This window comes from Streptopelia decaocto, assembly GCF_964273445.1.
Source record: "Streptopelia decaocto genome assembly, chromosome: Z".
NCBI lineage: Eukaryota > Metazoa > Chordata > Aves > Columbiformes > Columbidae > Streptopelia > Streptopelia decaocto.
This window is the reverse complement of record NC_138657.1, coordinates 70,401,535-70,426,939: the sequence shown is the minus strand read 5'-3', so window position 1 is coordinate 70,426,939 and position 25,405 is coordinate 70,401,535. Positions and strand designations below refer to the sequence as shown.

General features: G+C 39.2%; 1 protein-coding gene across 1 annotated transcript in view; it reads left to right on the top strand.

Moving 5' to 3' along the window:
• The window catches only part of GLIS3 (GLIS family zinc finger 3), a gene marked incomplete at its 3' end in the record, with an annotated part of 128,819 nt that extends 113,885 nt beyond the window's left edge, over positions 1–14,934 (top strand). The window contains exons 7-9 of the mRNA XM_082075013.1: positions 3,676–3,857; positions 13,444–13,626; positions 14,798–14,934. Of these exons, the coding sequence (XP_081931139.1) occupies positions 3,676–3,857; positions 13,444–13,626; positions 14,798–14,934 (502 nt within the window). The remainder of the gene's footprint in view (positions 1–3,675; positions 3,858–13,443; positions 13,627–14,797) is intronic.
• Between the last annotated feature and the right edge of the window lie 10,471 nt (positions 14,935–25,405).

The following is a 25,405-nucleotide window of genomic DNA, read 5'->3' as shown; positions in this document are numbered from 1 at the left end:
AGTCATGGACCAAATTTCCTGCTCTTCCTTCTCCCCCTAGGAAGGGGAGCTGGCTTCTTAGCTACAGAGAGCTCTGTAAAGTGGATGCAGGTGACAGCTCTTGGAGACATCAAGCAGTGAAAGTGGGAGAAGTCTATTGGACATTGTGCTTATACAGGAATCGCTCGATGTTCCTGGGCCAGTCGTGTATTTCCATGAGCTTCCTGAGGCTGGGAGTGTGAAATTAAATGAAAGACTTCCAGCCTAGAAGAACATCAGCCAAAATAACTCCGAGGTGATAAGTCTTTCGAATTCCCATAGAAAAAAGGGAGTGAAAGCTGTAAGTCAGGCAGAGCTTTGAATGGTACTTCTCTTCTTGCTTTGCTTGTTTCCAGTCAGCTCAAACAGTGACAGCTTGATTTCACAGTTGCAATACCTGTCTCCACTGTCTTGGATTGCAATGGCAGTTCTGCTTGGTGGGAAGTTTAACAAAAATGGTTTCTCTGCCACCCAGTTCTCAGTATTTTCTTCACCTATAAAAATAACCCCTCTAGCTCTTTTATGCCCAAACAACTCAGCACATCCAGTTCTTATGTCAAGGAGTCTCAAAGCACTTGAGATCCTGGGTGAAGAAACACCTTGTATATATCCTTGTTACAGAGACATAAAAAGCTCTTTCTCTACCACACTAAATGGCCATTTCCAGGGGGCCAACCATGCTAAAATAAACTGTATGAATAGTTATAAATAGTCTATAAATACACCATTTATACTATATAGATATACTATTAGCTTTCCTCTTCTCTTCCTTTTCCACATGTTGCTTTGATTGTGCATGTAGTTTACATTTGGGCCAGCTTCAGTCAGCAAATACTAGCGTAAAATATTTTTTGAGTGTAGCCATGACCAGTATTGGTCATTAAAAAGAACCCTATATGTGTACTGTTTTAACTAGTCTCATCACATTAGGTAAGCTTCGGTAACTTCATCGTCTGTCTTACTTACTACCAAGTCTAGTCATTTCTCAGCAGGACACTTTTTCATAGCTACTGTTGGAAAGGGAGAAGCTACTCAAAGGCTCCAGAAACATTCCTGCTCTGATTTTGTGGCACCTTTCTGAGAATCTACCTGGTTCCTGATGGCATTGTCTCCAGGGCTTGGCCACAATTCTTGATGGCAGTGGTTACAAGCTGGTCCTGATTGTTTCAGGAACAAAACTAAATTTCCGTTTCCCCCAGTAACACATTGTGATTTGTTCAGGGACAAATCTGGAGTGAGACAAGTCTGAGTTTCTCTTTTGTTAGGCAGAAGGGAAGTAAAAGTAGATAACTATAGTCACCCATATCAGTAAGCCACGAATTTGGGAAGTGGTTAATAAATCATCATGAAGACCACTAAAATCTACTAAAAATTAGTCCTGTCTGGCTGTACAAAGTAGTATAGCCAAAGGAGGGGGCTTGGGATTCTAAATTAAAAGTGAAATCTGTAAAACTGCTTTTCACTTTGCATTTTGAAAAGCATTTTTTCCTGTTGTTGGCTGCTGGTTAAAGCCACTTTTCAGAGATCAATTTTCACAAATTAGTTTTGAAAACACCAAGGAAGATATGCCATTATTTTTTAAATAATAGCAGTAATAAAAGACTGTCTGGGCATTGCTCTTAACCTCTGGCAGCAAGTAACAGTCTATGTGAGGGCTATACAAACATCTAACTCCAGTCCTTACTCAAGGAAACATAACCAGGCAGATGTAGCGCTTTTTAAAAACCGCTGATATTCTTATCACAATACAGCTATTGATTTCTCCTTTAAAAAAAAAAAAAAAAAAAAGAAAATCTAGCATTATTGTGAAACACATGCATGCTTTATTCTCTTCCTGCCTAGTGTGTTTTTAAGACTACATTGCATCAATTATCTGGAACAAGGAAATGTTTTGCTCATTAGAGACTCAGTAGCAACATCTTTATTTCCTCCATCTATATCTGAAGTAATATATTGGTTATGAAGTCAATATCAAATCAGCTCAAAGACATCCAAACCCTATCTAATATGCCTAAAAATCTGATTCTCAAAGAACACTGAGTAGGCAGTAAATCATCCAAAGGTCATTTTGACACTTGCTATACTCCAAATATAAATTATGGGTCTACTGGAAAGGTATAAAACAGATTTCAGATTAAGTCGAAATCACACAGATAATGTGTGGCAGAAACTGATTCTGAGCTTCAGCATAAAAGCTGTCAGGTATCTTGGATTTAACTACAGTAATATCCTGTACGATGACCCTGACCAGAGGTGTTCTGTAATACAGCTACCACAGTTGCACCTTCTGTTGTATTCAGGGTGAGATTACAGCTTCCTTACACTTCTGGAGGAAAAAAAAAACTTCAAAAAAAGTTGTCTGGTGTCTTGTGGTCCAATCTCAGGAGAACAGGGACCAGATCCAGGCTTTGTGATCCTGGCAGACTGTCAACTGCAAGCACCAGTTCCCCCCAGCAGCAGCCACCGAGCACACCCACCACGGAGAAGGGCAGGTGGGTTTTCTAGCTTGGCACAGACTCACAGCTTGCTTTTAGCACTGGAGAGGGAAGCTGATGTGTGACAGGACTACCACATCAGTTTTCACTCACCCTTTTGCAGAAATATCCTGACTCTTTTCTTTGGGCCTTCCTGGCTCTCCTCTCATGGATGAGAAAGTGGCCGTGAGCCATTCCTGAGACCAGGTTGTTTCATTTACTAATCAGGTCCCATTAGTCTAGCGGGTAGTTTGGTCATCAGGGGCATAGACCAGAGTTCTTTTAACCTCAGCTTTCCATCTGCTAAAATGACTGTGGCATCTATGTGTAATGTACTTTGAAGAATGCCGTTTTAAGGACATGTAGAAAAAAGCTAAATTTACAAATTCTGTAAAATCCTTGTGTAAAATACTCAAAGCAGTGCGTATCCCTGTAGTGCCAGTAGTGACAAAGCTGTGCAAAACATAACAGTGAAGTGATGAACCTCTTTGACAGCTGCACCACCAGGTTTGGTCTGAATGGAGTCCAGTTCAACATTTTGATGTGGTCAGACTCTGCCCAACTGGAAGCAATCTAATACTTGCCATTAAATTCACTTCAAAATATGGGATTTTCTTTGTTTTTTTGGTTGGTTGAGGGGGGAGGAGGGTGGGATGTGTTTTCATTTTGTTTGTTTGTTTGTGGCTTTTGTTGTTGGTTTTGTTTGTTTTCAAATAGCTCTGTGTAACATACAAAGATTTATAGAACTCGAAACCTGAACCTAATATCTAACTCCTCATGTCTAGTGACTAGAACTGATCACTCACTTCCAGTGAGGAAGGACAGCTATTTATTGACAGATATAGCTGATACAAAGCCTTACAATGAGACAGCTGTCAATGCCGCAGAAATCAGGTGCCCCTTGAGGCATCTCCTCCCATTAAGACTTAAACCCACCCACAGAAGTTAAGAGGAGTTTTCAATGACAAGGGTGCAATTCACCCTTTTCATTTCCTAGTCGTCAAATCTAATGATATGTCACCATTTAAAAATACATCTTCTCTGTATTTGGATTGCACACTGTTCTTCTAGAAGTCTGTATACATGCAAAGTACTAAACACTATAGTAATCTAAGTAAAGTAGAAACAGTCTTTAGCTCTTATCTGTTCGGGATTTTACAGATTTGTGTTTCTGAACTCCTAGGTTTGTTGCTCCAGCTCTTTCTCCTCACCACATCAGCCCCCAGAGAATTTCAGTTCCGCATCCCACTATGCAGAGACAGACTCCACAGCCTCCCCACCTTCAACAATCTGCAGGAATGTCTCTAAAGACATACCAGCCAGCAGCAAACCCTTCTTGTCAACCAAACAGCCTCCACATCCAAGGTAAGAAGGAAGAATCGTCATCACTTATGTTAATTGTTTGCCACTGCTGCTTGGCTTCAAATGCAGTTCTTTGGGGGCTGGTGCTGGTATTTTTAAGGCACGTTTCCTTTTGAAAGACTCTGGGAAGTAGCCTTCAGGACCCTGCCTTCAGACTTCCCTAATATTCTTAGCTTAGCAAATTGTTATTAATCTTACTACAGAGTTACAGGCTTCTCTTCAAACTGATTTTCAGAGCTGTTGTTGAAATAGAACTGCAAATAATTTTTTTGTGGCCTCTGCTTTTAATTTTCCAATGTTACACTTCTCATCCCTCCTGAGTTTACATATAAAGTGTTAACAGGTTTTCAGGAGGTGGAATATTAGTCTCCCTTGCACTTGTGAAGTGATGGAGACCTCTGCTTTTATTAACATACATGTCCCTTACAGCTGTGTTCCCACTTGTGCTGTGTAAACAGCTTCTACAAGACTTCTCTCTGCCTCTTTGTTCAGTCGAGTATAAACTTCTGTAGCCAAGACGAAAATTAACAACAGCTGAAAACAACGTTGGATTGTTTGTTGGTTTTATGGGGTTTTGTTTGTTTGTTGTTGTTTTTCTAGCTGGTATGGAGTCTGAATGGTAATTACCTTAACATTTCAGAAATGTGTTGACAGCAGTAATGCTGTTCCTCTCAACTGTTCAAATATATGGTTTGCCATGTTTACATTCACTGGACTTTTATAGGTGTTGGGTTTTTGCTTTTTGATTAGGCTTCCTGAGAATTACCACAGCAGATATCATAGGAAACATATCTTGAGAAAGCCAAGGCTTCCCTTATTTTCTTCCACTGATGGAAGCAGTCTCTTTAGGCAAAGGGATGAGATAGGACACTGAGGCATCTCCCAGAGTTCATGAGTATGAAGTGAAGAAAGGAAGTGTCAGTGTTGTTTTGTTCTTCTTGTCATAGTAGACCACACTTGAGCAGGATCTGTGCCAGGTTCTTTTCTTCCAGGAACTGATAACCCTGAACAGCGCTGGTTAGTACTAGCAGAACATTAAGTTTACCAATGGATGTAAACAGTTACTGTTGGCTTTCTCTACTCTCTCATTAAAGTTTTACTAATAATCTAGGGCCAACATAGTACAGGATGAAATGTATTAATATACTGTTACTTTTTGTGTGAGATATTCAAAGACATCCCAGAGCAGGTCAAATAAATTCCTAGCATATGTGGCATGAAGGGACCAGGTTAGCCACCCTGTTTCCACAGTACAATACATTTTACTCAGTTCCCTTTTTTGCTGAGTACTTGGCAAGAACTCATATTCCAGAAAGGCATCCAGACATTAAGGTATGTCCTTCTGCATGGAAAAAAAAATAGTCTTTGAGTGCACAGATGGCTTCACCACTCTCTTCCTCTCAGGGCCATGGGAGCTTCAGCAATTGTAGAAGCTGGGATCACAGCCAGTTGCTCCAAAGTTGAACAGTTTCCTGAGAATCCTGCCTCCCAAAGGGCTGCACATAGGACTTGCACTAGCTGGTGCAGCTAGCTCCATATCTGCTTGGGCGTCTTCTCTTTAGGGCAGGCCAGACTGATGCTATTGTGTTCCTATCCCCCGCACCCATAGTCCCAAGACAATTTAAAAGGACAAGACACATGAGTCCTTAAAAACATTATAAGAAGAAGGCCCAGTAGATACCCTGATCTGGGTGAATGTTTTATATGGACAATGGGGAAGCCACACATAAGGTAGAGCTTAATGCTGTCTTCTGAGCAGATGTAAAAATGGATAACCTCTAGGGCATGGACCTTATACCCATATCATACTTAGTCCCACACTAGCATTACTGTGTTTGCCTTACTGTCCTAGGAAAATCTATGTTGAAAATAGATGTTGCTGACAGGAATTATATACACATAGATAACAACTCAAAGTTGCAGTTGTGAAGATCTCTGCACTTGAAACTGGTAGGAGGACGTTGTGGTCTGAATTATTTTGGGTTTTTTTTCTAGTATTGAAAGATGCAATGCAATAGCCACATTTGGGTATTAAATTTTCTTTCAAGTATTAAGTAACCTATTGTCACTATAAGAGGTGTTTTGTCTGAATGTACTCCCTCCCACTTAAGCACAGCTGCCTCTCCTCCGTGTGCTACACTGAAAGCTTTGTTTGTCCTGTGTGCCTGGAATTCTTGCCTAAACTCTCCCTTTCAAAGCAAATGTTTTAAGAGTTCATGGTCATGTTTTCCCAGCAGCAATAAAAGATTGCCATCTTCCTTGGTCACACCATTATAGTGTAGAAAACTGCTATGGAGTTATCTCACCAGACTGGACTATCTGATATATAAGAAGAATCTGCGGGAAGCTCTGTTAGTTTCTGTCTGCTGCAATTCATAACCTGCCTTTTCATTATTCAAAGTGCTGTAACTATAGCCACTTCAGCTCAGTCCGCTACCAAACAAAGGTGACATTTTTGTCTCAATATGTAGTCATAAACTTGTCAACTCCATTTAAACTGGCTGTACTAAAGAAGAAAAAGTTTCATTGCCCAAAAGCTTTCAGAAGTAAAAAAGTTCTAAACAGACTCCCTTACTGAAAACCTGATAATCTTAGAAGCTCATGGAGATCTCGGAGCACTATCTTTTAGAAAGAAAAGACTTAGGAGATCCAAGACTGATAAGCCTCTTATGTCTGATAAGTATTTCTATTGTGAAACTGCTTTTTCATGGAAGAATGTTGTCTGCAGTTCAGATTTCATAATTTTTTTCTTAGTGCTTTTCAAAATCAGACACACAGTAATATCAGAGAGGGCTTTTTATTGCCTTGGATAACATAATATAATAGACTAAATACTCCCTTTCCTTCCTCTTGTGAAATTCACAATTTCCTTTGCTGCATGGGATGTTTGGAAGGGATGGTGTTAGTCAGCTCACTGAGCTGCAGAAATTAAGCTCTTCTTTTCTTTCATTAGACTGTAGTATCTCTTATTGGATTAACATAGGCAGTAAATCTGAAAGTATCCTGAGCTGGAGACTGGAGTGATGACTTCCCAGCTTGACACTGTTGTATGCCATGGTACTATTTGTTTGTAGGCAGAATAGAAGACAGTACAGGTTCTGGAAATTGGCTGCAGTTGGTCTAGGACTTGTATTGTACTGATGAGTCTTTTCAGCCAAGAACAACTACAGGGATCTCAGCAGAGGTACCTGAAAAACACAGGCACCTGCAGCACACAGGCAGCTGGAAGAATAAGGTATTGCTGTGAGACAAGTCAGAAGAGATGTGTGAGGTAGGAAAGAACAGCAATAGAATGTCCTCCTTCACAGTGAGAAAGCTTCTTGTGTTTATAGTAGAGAGTGAGGTAAAAAGCTCCTTTAGGCATGGATATAGTTGACTTGATTTTGGATGCTGTGAGCATTTTTGCACTAGAAATCTGACTGTCCTTTAAAATTGTGCTAGTAACTCATGTCATATGTGTTTGTGAGTTAAGCTGATGACCAAGGATGGCTGATTAATGGAAGAAATAAAAAAGTCATGCAATATATTCAGTTAAAAAAAAAAGTTACCCTTTTTTTTTTTTTTTTAATTGTTAACTAACATGAGTTGTCTATACTAGTGTATCTGTACAGGCAGCTCTATAGAAACATTTGTAGTTTTTCACACTTGCAAGTCAGTCTGACAGTACAGTGTGTGACTCATATCTGTCTTACTCCTTCTTTTCCTTTTGTTCTTCACTCTCATATGGTACCAAATTATTACTTTATGTTTGTGTAATTCACCTAGTGGACACTGTAGAAATATATTGCGGAGGAACAGTATTTTGAATTATTTCAAGCCAATGACAGTTGAAATTTTTACGTACCATAGTAATAAAGCCTGCTCATCCATTATGTATATTTCTTAGTGGCAGTTGTAATGATTTTCTTGAAAAAATATCCTCTCTTTGTGATGCCAGACAGAATGCTGACTGAGGAGGAAATAAATGTCTGTCAGAAACTTCCTACCTTATCAAAATTGTGACAGTGACAGTCATTCATTACATACCTGTTAACAAAAACTTTGTCCACATCAGTTCAATGGGATCAGGAGTCTGTCACAAACTTATGTGGACCAGAATTTCAGCTGTGAGTTTGAGATCGTCTGTGTACCTGTGATTTTCAGAAGCTCAGCATCTCTCAGGATGAGGTTTTGTATGTGATAGAGAACCAGAGCTTCTTGCTTCTAGAGAGTTTCTTGGAGTATGCAGCTATTTTTTCATATTTTAAAATATTTCACTTTCCTCAGGAAATAACACTACCATGCCAGAAAAACAACTGTATCCTGACGTCTTGGACCTTGGCTATAGTGTACTGATTCAAAGAAACACAATTGACATAACCTTGTATGTGTTTGTGTTTGTGTGTGTGTATATGTTAAATAGTTTAATAAGAGAACAACTGATACAATCCAGAGTTGCAGTCCTGAGAAGAAATGTCCAGTCACTGGAACTTCAGTAGCCAATATGTTTGGCTTTTTTCTTTCCAGTGCTGCATGGCAACACAGAAAACTGATGCTACAGGTAGTTATCTAAGAAGTAATCTTGAAGGATGGACCAGCTATGGTCAGGTCTAGGGTCTGAATTGCATATGGTTTCATGTTATCCAACATTCAGCAGTAGTGTAGATTATCTTGAACATGGCACTATGTGGATAAAGGGAAGAGCTCCTGATATTGAATTAGGAGATTTTGCTGTATCATGTTTGGGCTCAAGTTCAAGCTCAGACTTACACTCTGACCTGATGCACTGCAAATGTGGACAACGACGTTTAGACTAGTGCTAAGTAACTGAGGGGAAGAGAACAATGTATGCTTTATTCTGCTCTTTCCTTTTTATGGCTCTGTTTTGTAAGGAGGATATTTATGACGCTGAATCATGAAAAGAACATGTATCTAGGAAAGCTGAATTATTTATCTGTGCTCTCTTTCCATCTTAAAAATATTATTTGGGGGGTTATCAGTAAATGAAAGTGCTCTTTGCATTTCCCTGGTTCTTTCTGCAGTATAGTGGTTAATGTACCAATGTATCAAAGCTTGTAAGACTTTGCTAGACAATATTCTTTTGCATAAGTAGGGAATGAACAAACACAGAGGATGTGACTCACAATAGCTCAACCCCAGGGTAAGCAGTTTTTCTGCCAGACTTCAGCTAGCAATAGTCAAAATTGCTGCCAGATTGTTTTGCATTGGGAACAGGATGCTGTGAGAAAGGGACAAATGGAGAATGAGCACAGAGCAGTGTGAAAGGACATTTCAGCATGTGTCTTGAAGGGTCTTGCCAGCTGGCTCAGACCACTATAAATTGAAATAGTTGTTTCTGGTAACTAGTCTGACTCAATAGTAAACTTTCACAGCATGTCCTATTGATGGCTGAGACAAAAGTTGATTTTAAAAGCATTTTTAAAGGAGGCAAAGACTGTCAATAGCTACATAGCTTCTAAATCAAGTTTTGGATGGCTATTGTTTTTTCTTTAATTTTATTTTATTTTACTACAGTTGATTCTTAAATGTCAGGACTGAACATTTCAGGATTGTCAGGACGTAAATTCCTAACATGCTTTGCAGTCTGACTCAGTTTGGTTGCAGTTAAGTTTTAAAAGAAAAAAAAAAACAAGAAGATTGAAACTGTCATCTTACAGCGAGGTCTGCAAAGTGCCTGCAGGCCCTGCAGAAGACAATTAAATCTATGAGTATTCAGCCTCTCTAGAGTGAGCACAGTCTGCAAATCGTGATTGCTGTGCCATGCTTCTTTCTCCTTCCTTCCTTCCTTCCTTCCTTCCTTCCTTCCTTCCTTCCTTCCTTCCTTCCTTCCTTCCTTCCTTCCTTCCTTCCTTCCTTCCTTCCTTCCTTCCTTCCTTCCTTCCTTCCTTCCTTCCTTCCTTCCTTCCTTCCTTCCTCCCTCCCTCCCTCCCTCCCTTCCTTCCTCCCTCCCTCCCTCCCTTCCTCCCTCCCTCCCTCCCTCCCTCCCTCCCTCCCTCCCTTCCTCCCTCCCTTCCTCCCTTCCTCCCTCCCTTCCTCCCTCCCTTCCTCCCTCCCTCCTTCCCTTCCTCCCTTCCTCCCTCCCTTCCTCCCTCCCTCCCTCCCTCCCTCCCTCCCTTCCTCCCTTCCTCCCTTCCTCCCTCCCTTCCTTCCTTCCTTCCTCCCTCCCTTCCTCCCTTCTTCCCTCGCTTCCTTCCTTCCTTCCTCCCTCCCTTCCTCCCTTCCTCCCTCCCTTCCTCCCTCCCTTCCTCCCTTCCTCCCTTCCTTCCTTCCTTCCTTCCTTCCTTCCTTCCTTCCTTCCTTCCTTCCTTCCTTCCTTCCTTCCTTCCTTCCTTCCTTCCTTCCTTCCTTCCTTCCTTCCTTCCTTCCTTCCTTCCTTCCTTCCTTCCTTCCTTCCTTCCTTCCTTCCTTCCTTCCTTTCCTTCCTTCCTTTCCTTCCTTCCTTTCCTTCCTTCCTTTCTTCTCTTTCTCTCTTTCTCTCTTTCTCTCTTTCTCTCTCTCTTTCTCTCTTTCTCTCTCCCCTTCTCCCTTTCTCCCTTTCTCCCTTTCTTTCTTTTATATGAAGTCAAAATACTCTTTCTTTCATTCGGGTTTTCAGACACAACACTGACAATTGTTTCAGTGTTCTGTCATGTGACTATTTGCCTGATCTAAACTCTTGTAAAATGTGTGTAAATTAGGCATTTACCTCATTGTGTGTACACAGAAGTGTCTTGCAAAACTACTAAATAAAGTGCAAAGACTATGTGTCACTTACCATTGTTACCCAGGCCTCCCCATAAGGTCTCTTCTGAGTTCCTGGGTGCAGGTTCAGACTGTCTTTTCCTGTCCATAGTCCTGGCCTATTCTGATACTTTTAAATGTTGAGTTTTCTGCTTTAATTCAAGTACATCTTGTGCATGCCAATATTTGTATGTTTCCTTGTGGAGACCACAGAAGTTGGTCTCAAAGGAAAAATAATTAGAATCATAAAACTCTTGCAAACATGTGTCCTTCCTCCTGCTTGGCAGAAGATCAGTTATATCACATAAAGGGACACAGCATATTTTCCACTATGTCCTTCTCTTTTCACCATCCCTATTATTTATGAAATCCATTATCTGTACATAAACACTCAGTGCAGCTTTAGCAAACAACATCTCCATGAGCACACTTCCATGGGAAAATTAATGGAAATACACCTAGCTCCTAGCCATAATGCTGAAAAAGTTTGACAGGTACCTTATGTTTATCACATGTTTCTAAGCGTAGACTATACCTGTAAAGGGAATTGAGGTTGGAAGGTTTTTTGGGTCAGGGTGTGGAATGGCACCAATATAAATTTTTGTTTTTAAAAAACTTTTCTTCGTAAGTCAAAACTAGATGCCCCATGTGAGGCATTTCTAATCACTAGTAATGAATGAATAGGACAATAGTTATGTTCAGGTGTCACAAGATACTGAAATATTCAGACACGTCCGTCTCAGTTATCTACAGCTTGTGATTCAATGTTTCTTGCTTCCCATTCAAGGATCTTCTCTCCTTATTCATCTCCTGTCCTCTGGGATCTCTCCTTGATACTTTATGAACTGTTACATGGTACTCAAAGGCCTTTTGTAATATGCTGCTCACCCAAACATCCCATTACTTTTAGGGATGGAGATTAGCTTTTAAACCTGTCAACTAATTTGCTTACTGCTCATGGTTTATTACTACTCATGGACATCAGTAGATCCCAGGCATGAAAGCTGAATGTCTAGTATAAATATGCTTTTCTATCAACATAGTAGGATGTACTGAAGCTAATTCCTGGAAGGATGAACTTGAGCTGGCTGGCCCTGTAACTACCTAGATTAGGATTCTTTATACCCTCCTAGTAGTAAATGCTCTTTGAAGTCAAAACTGTGAACATTAATAATCACTGAAAGTAACAAGGTTTCCTCCTTTTTCGTAATATCCCAAAGGCAATAAACAGGTGCTTAAGGGGTGTGGAGTCATTTAAGTTCTTGAATTTTAAGCCATTATCTGCAATACAGAGAATGTATTAAAATAAGTTTTTCAATGCCTCTTTTCCCTTTTTTTCCCTTTTTTTATGGTGTTGATGATTTAAGGGTTTAGTGGAGGTTTTGTAGTTGTTTGCTTTTATTGATCTTTCTAGACTGAAAAGAAATTCAGCTGGAAGGACTTTGCCAATGTTGGTTAAGTAGACTGACTAGAGGAGACAGCCCTGCAGATCAGCTTTTTGTATTGACTGTAATGTCTCTGGAATAAACTTGAGACACAGGAAATTCCTCAAGATGCTTTCTGAAGTAGGGGGGCATTTTTCTGACAGTGGCTTTTTGGTATGATTTACCACAGCATATTCTTCATCAAGAGAATAGCACACGAGCCCTTAGGCAATAAGGTGTTTGTTAATAAAATCTTTAGAGACTGTATCAATCCTGGGCCTGGTTTTGGACAGTCAGGGCCTAAAATTTCTATGTAGCACCTTGGATGTAATGCACTGTCTTTTTTCTTTTACTTTATACATTGAAGGAGAGTGGTGAGAACAAGGAGCCACAGCACTTGCAGAGAGAAGCTTGATTCACAGTTTTCCCTAAAAGAAAAATATGTATATATTGTAATACTGAATTTATAATAGTTTCATTTCTGATGTACTCTAAGAACATATTGTAGAAAACAAATAAGTACCACAGTCTTTTACCTATAAAAGCCATCCTTCAGACTCTGAACAAAATCATCAAAACTTAGACTTAGCAGCAGGTTTTTTAGGATGAGAAAAGACCTCACTTCCATGAGAAAAATCTTCAGCCCTATCTACTGCAGAACATCTTTCTATGCCTCTTAGATTGCATGTGTATTCCTCTTTCCCCAATGAGCATGGTTTTGGTTATATAAATATATATTTTGGCATGGACTTCCATGTGAATTTACTCAGTGCTTATATGCCTCTCTCAAATGTCATTTAAGGAAAAAATCCAACTTAAAGCACAAAAAACCTGCTGAGGATCTTTTATGTCATGTGGCACAATGGTCTCTGTTCTCTTCCATGTGGACTCGTTGCCACTGGTAAGTGAGCAAGACTCTCAACCTGTATTTATAAACAGCAGGTCCCGTGGGTCATCAGCTATAGCAGCCCTTCTGAGTCTCATATGCATGTCTCCACCATAAGCCAGCTGTCTTGGCATCAGTGACAGACCCTCCAGTTTAATTCAGACCTTTCTTGGATAATCTTCCTTTATTTTGAATAGAGCATTTGCTTTGATTTTTCAGGCAGCAGCCCAGTGTGAAATCTGAAGAGTACCAGTTCAGAAAGCAGGACTGCAGAGGAAAGAGACATTTCCTGAAAAATTTCTGCCTCTAATCAGTCAGTGCTTCTCACAGTTTGTGCTGGAGTCAGGGTATCCATGAAGTAGATTGTGTTTGGAATTAGTAGCAACTGGAGGAAGTCTTAAGGAGCTTCATATCAAAGCAGCTTTATTGGTGGAAAATAACTGAAGTCCTGGTGCTACTGCAGTTGAGTTTTTTAGCATTCTCATGGCCATGGTTCCACATGCTATCCCTTGTTATCTCTCCAGGTCTTTCACTGACCACTTTCTTCTCCTTGTTGTAGGTTTTTATGGGCAGCTTCAGACTTTCTGCCCTCCACATTATGCTGACACTCAGAAGAATGTACAACATGGTATTTCTTGCAATATGGTTCCTCCTTTTGAAGACTCCTTAGTTCCCACATCAGTGGGCCAGGCAGGGCTTGGCATTTTCCACCGAACTTTCTCAGCTCATTCTGGTATTACAGGTAAATAACATCCAGGGACTTCGTGGATGGTTGTGTACATTCTGTGGAGTCTGACAAATCTGCATGAGCTGTGTATGTGACTGCAACCTGTCATGACAGACTTGACTCTACAAAGAGGAGATGGTTTTCAGACCTTTGTGGGTCAGAGTAACATCTGTCCTGTGTGCAGACCGCAGACTATTGAGGGCTCCTCGAGGTTCTAACCTCTGGGAGTCAGACAGTCACTAGCTCACATATTTGCTTTGAAATACAGCCCAGTGAGCCAGGTGTGATGTTTGCGCAGCCGCTCCACTCTGCTGTAGGTGGTGTAGTAGGGACCTGAGATGATCCAAACCATTGGTTTTGCTTCATGCACATTTGCTTTTTCTCAGCCTTGAATTTAATATACTCACATTCCCATGACAAGAGCTGCCTGGGTGCACACTTCTCTCTGCACACTTGACTTAGTCTCTGCCTAGCTGAAAAGTATTCAAGGGACTTGCATGCTGCTCTGGAAGGGTGAAATTTACCTCTGTGCAGAGAATCAACACAAGACCGTGGGCCTAATTTTAAGGCCTAAGCACAATTGATGCCCAGGTCTTTTATTGTCCTTCCACAAAGGATGATTTCACTTAGCATTTATTGCACTTTGAAATCTCCTTTATGTCTTGGTCCTTCTGTAGTGCATTAAAAAGCCAATGCATCTCTAACTTCAAAGAGTCATCTCACTTATATGTAAAGATGTAATCCAAAAAGTGGGATTTTTTTCTGCAAATGGTTGCTCTTGTGCTTACTACTATCACTTGTACTAGTTAGTAATTTCTGTGCCATGGTCTGCTTTACAGAAAATGAGTTCTACAATACCTTATTGCCTTTTATCATAAGTTGAGCATGATGAAATTCAATAAGCAAGCATGAAATTTATTTTGTACATTATCCCAATTTTAGCATCTGTTAAATGAGCAAGTGTTAGTTGTGATTAACTCTGCTGTACTTCAGACTTGGTTCTGACAGAACTGAAATTCCTTTTGTGGTAAGTAGTAAGTTATGTGATTATTGATTTCATATCTTTGTTGACTTGTTTGTTTTGTTTGTTTTGTGTAAAGCAATTTCCAGTTCTCTGCATAAGTATTGGGACATTCTCCATTATATCGTTATCCTAGTTAATTAATTGTTTCTGTATTTTTTCCAGTTTATGACTTTCCAGCAGGGTCCACAGGTATCTTTGGTGATTCAGCTCGCAGCATGCCAGAGGATAGCAGTTTTCTACAAGTAAATGCAGTGGATCGTTGTTCTAGCCAGCTTTCTTCTGTCTACACTGAAGGATAAAGTACTGTAAATCTACTTACAAGAACTTGATTCCATTTCATCTTGCCCTTCAGGTATTTCTCTATGAAATTTTTCTCTCCATGAAACTGCCATGTATGTATGGGGATATAGGTTGATATACATACGTAATGGAGAGGAAGAAAGCAATCAACAAGCATTCATCATGTAATCAAGCAGTCAACTGAGAAGGAGAATGTTTGGAGAAAGCAACCTTGCCAAAACCTTAGCAGTTCCTTCTTTTCATCTGTGGCACAGCAACTCTACTTTTTTGTTCTTTCTTCTTTTTAATTTCTCAAAGGGAATTCACAGACTGCATAAGAAAACTGCTTGTTGGCTGTAATCCTTTCAAGCCGAATGAGTGGACTTATTAAGGAACACAGCTTTAGAAAACTCTGTGTTTTGTTGTTTGTTTGTTTGTTGTTTTTTTAGGAAAATAAGGAAAACCAGAGCATACTACAAACATTTCAAAGGCACACAGCTTTTTGCACAACCTGTTCGCATGTGATGCTTCCAATGTTAAACACATACCAGCATCAAAAAGGGAGAGAAATTAGACATAACTCTGATACCACCCATTGGAGGCTTGAGCCAAGTATCTTTGGTACTGGATTTCTCACCGGCCTCAGTTTAGATGTCTTTTCCCTCCCTCGGTATTTTAAGCCATACAATATGGCCACTACTATTTTTCCAATATTCCTTCAGACCTAGTACTTTATACAATGAATAAGAAGGGTTAAATGCACTACCTGAGAAGGTACATGGACTTTGTCTATATTTAGCACAGCTGCTAGATAAAAATAACTATGTTTTAACTTTCTGCTGATTTTTAATTTTATTGTAGAGCTTTATTGCTGTATATGCTATATACTCTGTAGGAAGGTTTAAAATACCTTGTAGAAAATGTATTCTTTCTTAAATTCCACAAATTCTTTTCAAAGCAATCTGTACTAATTCGATTAAATTTTTGTAGCCCTAACATTTTTCATTTCCATAATACGTTTTCAGGAAGAAGAGCTACTCTTAAGTTTGTTATGTTCCCTTTGGTTATTTAGAGATGTAAAACTGAACTGGCTTGGTTGTTTTGATTTTTCTGCTCAATGTCAGGCTCTGGTCCTCCAATTTAGTCCAGGATGCAAGCGAATGAGGTTGCCCTTTGTTAAAGCTACAAGAGTATGAGTTAAAAACAGTATTTTGCAGTGGAGATGTGTCATCACTGTGATCCTATGTACTTTGGGAGCAATTCTTATGTTATGTAAGACTGAGTTTTTAGGTTATTAAACCCTATTCATCTGTTTTGTGGACTCCTTACTGTGTAGTGTGCAACTTAGTATTCTCATGACCCAGCTTAATAAGGACTAAAATCCAAAGTTCATTCTTACATGCTAGACTATAACTATTCTTCTGAAAACAGTCTTCTAGAAAGTTGAATTTTTAAAAAGTGTTTATCCAATCATTTTCTTATCCCGAGAAGCTTTTGAGAGTCATTGAATGCAGTTTGGGTCAAATTCATAATTTAAGTTGCCATTATGTTGCATAGATTAATTTATATCCAGATGTTTATAAAGACTAGCAATGTATATTAATGAAGTATATTCTTCTATACAGACATATGTGCTTGTAGATTTAATAGATTTTTGTCCAATAAATGTAAAACATATATGGAGAAAACATGCACATTAATTACAAGAAGTAATATGGCTTAAATGCACATGATTCTATAGTAAATTCTTCCCGCTTTTATTCTGATTCTCAAGTCACAAGTGAATGTGACCCTCTGCTTCAGCTCACAGTGGTAGGTCTAGTAGTTACTGTGTGTGGTTTGCATTGGGTTAAATGACATCAGGCTTGCCTACACAGCTATACATACAAAGGCAAAAAGACAGTCTGTTTACATTAATGTATGATACGGCCCAGTGCATTGACAGTGGGTTTTGCTTTTTCATAAAGCTTTAATTTTTTGCTATCTAAAAGCCCTGTGTGTGGTTACTGCGCATGCATAATTTGGTTCAGCAGGAGTTATTAGGCGCGCTGAACACTTCAATTTCAAATGTGTAGAACATTTTTATTCCAACAAAGTCAGTAAGTGCAGGATCAGGCCTGGTGTGTACATATGCATGTGTATGTACATACATGCTTTTGTCTGTATGAATCCTTCAGTGCTCTTTTAACCACGTGGTTGTCCAGAACAGTTGCTCTGTACAAAACTGAAATATAGCTGCTGAATTCAGATCTGTACCACCTTGATTTTTAAATCTCTTGAAATATTTTTTCTAGTATCTCAACAGGCAAGCTGTCCAGGAGAGGGGGTGCTTATACATCATCAGAGATCCTGACCAAAGGAAAAGCAAGCCAACAGATTTCAAAAAGGGTATTCATAATTTGGAGGTTCATCAGTTACATTTGAAAAAGAGGCTTGCTAGTCATTAATTCATTCTTTGATATATATAACATATATATATATATATAGTTACAGCTTTCTATGAGCCTTAATCTTAAAAAAAAAAGGAACTAGAGTACAGTCAAATTAAGCACATGAGAGTGGGCTACCAGTCTGTAAAAAGGTATGCCTTTGTTTACTTCTGTATCGAAGACAAAGAGGATTCTTCATTATTATTTCATTATGCTCTTTGGAGTCAGACTGTCTTTAGGGGATCAACTTATATCACTGATGGCAATTGTATAAAAAAGAACCATTTTATCTTATGTATTTTGGATACTTAAATATGGAATTGTATTTGTCACATGTTAGAATGAAAAATGGTGCTTGTGAAAATACATAGCGTAATGGCAGTTAGTGACTTACATGGAAATAAGTGTGCCTCAGTGATTTTTGTGTTTTTATTCTACTTGCTGGATTATTAACTTTCTAAAGGGACTCATATCTAAAAGATGAAGTTATTTTAGACTATGGACATTAAACAATATTCTAATGAAATTATTTACAATTATTCTTTTATACAATTCTCTTTTTTTCAGACTCAAATGATCTATTTATGTCTGCATTAGGAATGGGTCTACACTGGAGTTTAAAATAAATTTTCAAGTGAGTGTATGTGAGTGCATGTGTGTATTCGGATCTCTCTTTCTATGTATGTGTATACATACATACATATAGGCATTATGGTTTACTAATACTGGATGCTGAAGTATTGCAGTATTTAGGCCATCTGTCACATTGTATCCTGCTTTCTACTTTATTTGAAGAGGTGTGATTGAGTATGGAAATTACATTTTAACTGTTTATTCCCTGTTTTCCCTGTGTAATTTTATAGCAGATTTTGTTAAACAGCACTTTTTGTTGTTTGTACAACATTTGGTTGGTTGGTTGTAGTTTTTTTAAAATTCTTTTTAATTTCCTAGGAACAGATAAAAAGAAAAGACCACAATTTAAAATTAGCTGGATGGGGGTTTATTTAAGAAACAAACCCCTTTATTCTGCACAGAAAGCAGCATCTTGTGTAATATTTTTTTACACAGAGCACTTTGGTGAGGAAAGAAAGTGGGAATATGTTTTTCCTAGACCTGCATATTTATACATGCTTACATATACAGATGCAAACTCAATTTGTCATACTGTACATCTGGCCAATATTTTCTCTAAAGATATATCTGCAGCACACCGTGAAAAATAAATTTTCAAATGAATTAGCTATACTTTTTTCTGTACTAGTATGTATAATTTTGTGATTTGTTACAGTTATTTTTCATATAAACATAAGTTATTTTTGTCCTAGTTCATAAAATTGTTTTTTTATGTAAAAGGTAAAATTGAAAGGTATATGTGCATGCTACAAAATAAAACTGGAAAGTTGTAACTCAATGACATCGTATTGTCAGGTGCCTTTAAAGAATACTGCTCCAGCCATTGTTCTGCACCATAAAACTACTAGGATTTGTATGGATTAGTATAATTAGAAACAGAAATAGAAAAAAAAATTCTCAGAGATTTCTTCTGAAAAACACTCTGTTCAGAGATTTAAATCTGGATCTAATTATTGATATATTGAACCTAGAGATTTGTAGAGATAAATGAATGCCTCAGTGTGGGTTTACACCCTGGGTGGAGACAAAAATAAAAGAAGACCATTTATTTACATCTATGTGCTGTGATAATTTTTAATCATTTCTTTGTTCATGTGGTTCTGCAATACAACATGTAAAGAGATTGTGCTGTTCTGTCTGGTTATTGTTCCTAACATATTAAAAAACTTAAGAAGTTATTTCAGACCATTTGATGCAAGGAAAAGAGCATCTATTTTTACTGTGCATTAGGCAAACAAAAGGCTAACAAAAGACTGATGTGGAAGCTGATGCATGGTAATGTCCATATTATTCAAAACATATCCTAAGAATCCAGCATGTTTAGGAAAGAAGAGGTTACCTTTTACCCCACCTGTAAATAAGACTATAAATCTAAGGACAAAATACAAACTAATAAATTAGTTAAGTACAAAAAAAATCCTATTATATGTTTGCAAAGAGTCCTTTGAAAATAATGGTCCAAGCTGATTTTACTATGAAATTATTAGCAAGGCTGCCTCTGAGTCAACCATGAGCAAAGCAAAAACTGGCAAGCCCAAATTCACTGACTGGTGTACATGTGAGCTTAGTAGAGCTTTACTTAAAATGATCTTAGCCCAGCATCATCTTATTTACACTGAATTTAATCTAATGTAGGAAACTTGCCCCATGATTCAGCATATATTGTTAATGAATCCTGCAAGCCACCATGAAGAACAGAAAGTTGCTGAATTCAGGCATTTCAGAATTTGTTTTTTCTTTTTCATGGAGAGGGAGCTCTTAAAATGAGAAGTGTACAAGTTCTCCTTGCAATGGAGAGTAACATGGCTTGAAATACCTCAAAGCCATGTGCTTTTCCCTGGATGCCTGAGCTAGATCTGTTTTTCATGATGTCCTGGAAACACTCCTAGAGCAAAATAGTGATGTGTAGTAAAGAAGTTATGTGGGAGCTGTATTCCTCCAGAGAACATTATTTCTGAATGAAAGACACATCTGGCCTTTCTATTCTGTAAAGTGTTGGTGTGTGTTTTTTTCGTATTTCAGAATAGAAACATCAGAATTTCTCACAAGATAGAAATTCAAGGTGGGGGAGATGGTTATTATTTCATTGCTTGTATGTGATTGTAGGAGTTCTCCCATGTGCCTGTGCTAAAGCCACTGTATATTCCTGTATTTATAGCAGTTCTGCCCTAGTGGAAAATAGTTCAATAAAGCTCCATTTGCTATACAGGTATCTTCTTCAATAAGAGTAGAAAAAAAACAAACAGCATTCTTCCATTCTGAATATGAATCCGTTTGTATTTACTGCATCAATTACAAGAACAGAGAATCACAGAATGTCCTGAGTTGGAAGGGACCCACGAGGATCATCGAGTCCAACCCCTGTCCCTGCACAGGACAACCCCACAGTTCACACCATGTGTCTGAGGGCGTTGTCCAGTCTCTTCTTGAACACTGTCAGGCTTGGGCCGTGACACCTCCCTGGGGAGCCTGTTCCAGTGTCCAGCACCCTCTGGGTGAAGAACCTTTTCCTGATGTCCAACCTGAACCTCCCCAGCACATCTTCCTGCCATTCCCTCAGGTTCTGTCATTGGTCACCAGAGAGAAGAGCTCAGCCCTGCCCCTCCTCGTCCCCTTGTGATGAAGCTGTAGCCATGATGAGGTCTCCCCTCAGTCTCCTCCAGGCTGAACAAACCAAGTGACTTCAGATGCTCCTCATACAGCTTCCCCTCCAAACCCTTCACCAACTTCATAGCCTCCTCTGCACACTCTCCAGTGACTTTATATCCTTTTTATCCTGTAGCACCCAGAGCTGCACACGGTGCTCAAGATACCTTGTAATGGAGTGATTATGTCTGTGTAAAAACAGAGCTGTCTATTTTTATAGGCCAGTGATCCTCAGTGAAATGCTTCTTCATGTTCAGACTTGCTGTTTCCTACCTTGGATCACTTCATGAACCCAAATAATATCAAACACATTTTGAGTTACCTGATTTTTAAACTGTCTGCAAACCACTGTAACCACTCAAGAAGCAGGTTTAAAAAACTCCTCCCATAATGGACAACTTCTGCACAGCTGTGTATACTCAGTCACTGCAATATATCATTACAGGAAAAAGAATGGTGAGATCAATATTACAGAATGAAAAATGTTAGCTTTTTAAGGTTGCTGTGTCTCCTTCCAAAATGTTAATTTATATTTTTCCTCTACCTTCCTTGAAACTATGGTGTTCTTATTTAAAAGCCAAGTATGAAAAAATCATTCTACCACATCTTCCCATGCCATTTATAGATTTACAACCAAAGTAAATTTACCCAGCAGTCAGTATCATTAATGATTCACAAATGAGACGAGCTAGTTCAGTGAACTGTAACAAAGAATGCCTTTCTGTGTGTGCAGTTAAAAGTTACAACATACCTTTGTTATAACTATAAAATGCAAACTTCATGCATGGTTGCAACTAGCTACACAGGATAAAGCATTGCAAGTACACCTAGGCAGACAGAAGAAAAGATAACCATTTTCTCAATAGCATGCCTTTTATCCTTTTGAGCAAAAATTTACTTGAACCTGCCAGTCAGTGCGCACAGTACAGGCTTGGCTACAGATGTAAATCACCTGACTTCAGCTATTCCAGGAATGGACACAGTGAGGCTTATTAAGGTTATGAAAACCAAGGTGTCCTGGCCTCCAAATTCGCTGAAAATTCTCTGAAAATTCCAGCATAAATCTATTGAAAAACACACAAGACAAAGCTGCTGCTAGAACTGTGGCTGACATATTTATCATCACAATAACAAGACAGACAACTTTGTGATTTCAGTTGTTGACCCACCGCTTTGCATAGCACACTGTTATTATTATGCTGCATGTATCTTTGATGGGAGGAAGAGGAAGGATACTTCTCTTTAATGGAAGCTAAATGAGTAGTACCTGAGTGATGATCTTAGGCAAAGGTTAAACTAGTAATACTGGACCAGCTTATCCATCAAGGAAGTAGGAAGTGTTAGATGGCACCATTATTGCACTAAACATTTATTCATGATCAATTTGACTTTCACCCAATGAAGAATCAAAACACTTCTGCAAAATGGAGATTTTTACTTAAAATATGTGGAAGCTGCATTCTATTGTACACATTCTTTTTTTTCAGTCCTTCTTTAGAAGCCAACAAAAGAATGTGAGGTAAAAGTTGTCTAGTTGCAATACCATTTTTGTCTTTTTGACTTTGTTAAGACAGTTCACAAAGGCATTAGACATGGTAGCAATTTTGTGATCTAGATATGTATTGAATAGAAACTATATTTAAAAGATTAAATTAATTTTAGGGAACCAGCTGAAGTAGAATCTGCACAATACCAGTGATTTCTACCATAATTACTCAAACCAAAGCTGACTCAACATTTATGATATGGCGAGAATACCACACTAATGGAAATGATGCTTAAACGTGGAACCAGAAAGTAAAAAGTGGCATTCAAATCCACTGTGGTACTCTTACTTGTTGCTACAATTTTTCTACTACTTGCAGTTGTGTTTCTCAATTACTCAAGAGCTCTGTTTCACTGTAGAGACTGGTAGATGCAGAATTTGTGCTGGCAGTTGGGCTTTTCAGCTTGGTGGGCCTTCTTCATGGAAACCACACACTATATACATTGCTGAGCAAACATACTCTGAATAAAGGTGAGAGCAGATGTTTGTTTCTAGCTAAAAAGGACTTACATAACAGTGGCTTGATTGCATTTATTTTATGCTTTCTTCTTGGGTCCTTAACCCCAAACATGACAGTTAATGAGATAATGCTCAGTGGCTCAAAGGACAAAACAGAACTGGGTTTGCCAATCCCATTGTTCCTCATTTTACTTTCACATCACTGTGCGACCTCTAAAAGGACACATAACATACAGGAACAAGCTGAAGCCAAATTGCTTAGTCTGATTAGTTTTTCGTGCCTTACTGATGGAGATGTTACTTTCACTGTAAGAATTACAGCCTCATGGCTATTGGTCAAGTCATCATGATGAAGGCTGTTAGCAAAGAAACAAGGGCATTAAGGGAAATCATGACTAAAAGTGATCTTCATACCCCTTTGGACCGAGGGATTGCAGATCGTGCAAACTGGAGCACTCTGAGAGTAAAAGGTTTGCTGAAGCAACTGGAGACCAGTGTAGCCCAGAGCTGGCCATGGCCTGTGCCACCTCAAACATTCTCTCTGCACAGATCAATGGGTTTGGAGTAAAATCCACTTGGCAGCTGGTCACGAGTGATGTTCCTCAGGGCTCAGCATTGGGGCCAGTACTGTTTAATATATCTTTATCAATGATCTGGACAAGGGGATCAAGTGCATCCTCAGTAAGTTTGCAGATGACACCAAGTCAGGTGGGAGCGCTGGTCTGCTTGAGAGTAGGAAGGCTCTATGAGGGATCTCGATGATCTGGATCATTGGGCTGAGGCCAATTGTATGAGGTTCAACAAGGCCAAGTGCCGGGTCCTGCACTTGGGTCACAATAACCCCAGGCGGTGCTACAGGCTCAGGGAAGAGTGTCTGGAAAGCTGCCTGGCAGAGAGGGATCTGGGGATGTTGATTGACAGCCAGCTGAATGTGAGCCAGCAGTGTGCCCAGGTGGCCAAGAAGGCCAACAGCATCCTGGCTTCTATCAGGAATAGTGTGGCCAGCAGGACCAGGGAAGTGATCATCGCACTGTACTCAGCACTGGTGTGGCTGCACCTCGAATCCTGTGTTCAGTTTTGGGCCTCTCCCTATGGGAAAGACATTGAAGTGCTGGAGAGAGTTCAGAGAAAGGCAACGAAGCTGGGGAAGAATATGGAGGAGAAGTCTGATGAGGGAGCTGGGGCTGTTCAGCCTGGAGAAAAGGAGGCTGAGGGGAGACCTTATTGCTGTCTACGCCTCTCTGTAGTATCTTGTAGCATGGTGGGTGTTGGTCTCTTTTGCCAAGTAGCAAGTGACAGGATGAGAGGAAATGGCCTCAAGTTGCACCAAAGAAGGTTCATACTGGATATTGGGAAACATTTCTTCACGGAAAGGGTTGTGAAGCAATGGAACAGGCTGCCCAGAGAAGTGGTTGAGTGACCATCCCTGGAGGTGTTTAAATGGTGTTTAGACGAGGTTCTTAGGGACGTGGTTTAGTGCCAGAGTTAGGTTACGGTTGGACTAGATAATCTTGAAGGTCTCTTCCAACCAAAATGATTCTATGGTTCTATGATTCTGTTCCACCTGAGAATCCCACAACAGAGAGAATCCTGAGGAAGCTGACCCAATGAGTTTTACACCAGACTTGGGAGAATTATGGTTACTGAGAAAAACCAACCAGCTGGATATAATTCTGACCACCTGTACCAGGGAAAAACTGAAGAACAAACCTAGCATCAAATTAATTCCTGCTGGGCATTCTAATACTTATTATTATTACTGCTGTTTCATTGTGTTTGATGACTTTAAAATATCCTTTCATGCTAAAATCAATATCAAGAAAAGAGAGGAATAAAGCTTTTCCTGTAGTACTTTTTGATTTTTCAGAAAATTTTCCTGACAAAGCACACTAAATGTTTTACTCATTTTGGGGCTGCACAAATGTGAATGAGGGTAAATTTGCCCTTCTCTGCTTGCAGAAAAAGATAAGTAGTATAACTAACGTTGTCCTAAGTTACATGTCCTTCTTGGGAATCATACTCAATCTAAATTTAAATTGAAGTTTGGGATTAACTTAAAAGCAAAAAGAAGCCACTGACATGTTCAAGTGCTTTTTGCCAATTTGCTTATAATGTAACACAACAAAATCACCTGGAGGCAGACACGGACTTCCTATCCAATTACTTTCTAGAGTTTAAGTTAATGTGGAATCCAGTTCAGAATGCGGTTAGAAACCGCCCCCCACAATGGGTAGTTGCATGCTGCTCTTCCCAAGATCCACTACAAAACAGTGGTCCTGTGCATGGAAAAGCTACATCTCCTCACCTGCTTAGTGTGTGAAGTGTGGCCTGCTGTGTTGTAGGAGGTATCATTGCTCTGGTGAGGATGAAGTGGGCTGGAAATGCACAGGTTTTCAAAGAATCAAAGGGCAAATGAGATGATAGATAAATAACTTATTTGTCCACTTGAAAACAATAATGAACAATTAGCTTGCAATGAAACGGTCTCAACTGCAAACAGAAGTATCATTATAGCAATAGCAGGGAACTGATCACAGGCAATTGCAACTAATTTTAAATGTAGGGTCAAGAAGCTCTTGAGCATTGATTTTTCAGGACAAAATGGTGAAGGAAAGACTAAAAACAGTCATAGTACAATATGTCATACAATGTACTTACAAACTATACATGTACAGAGATACAGGAAGAACATGCAGGAATTGATAAAAGCTTTTTCCTTTCAAAGCTCTCAAGGCTCTTGTACAATACATCATTAAAGTTAATTTGGAGTTGAAGTTA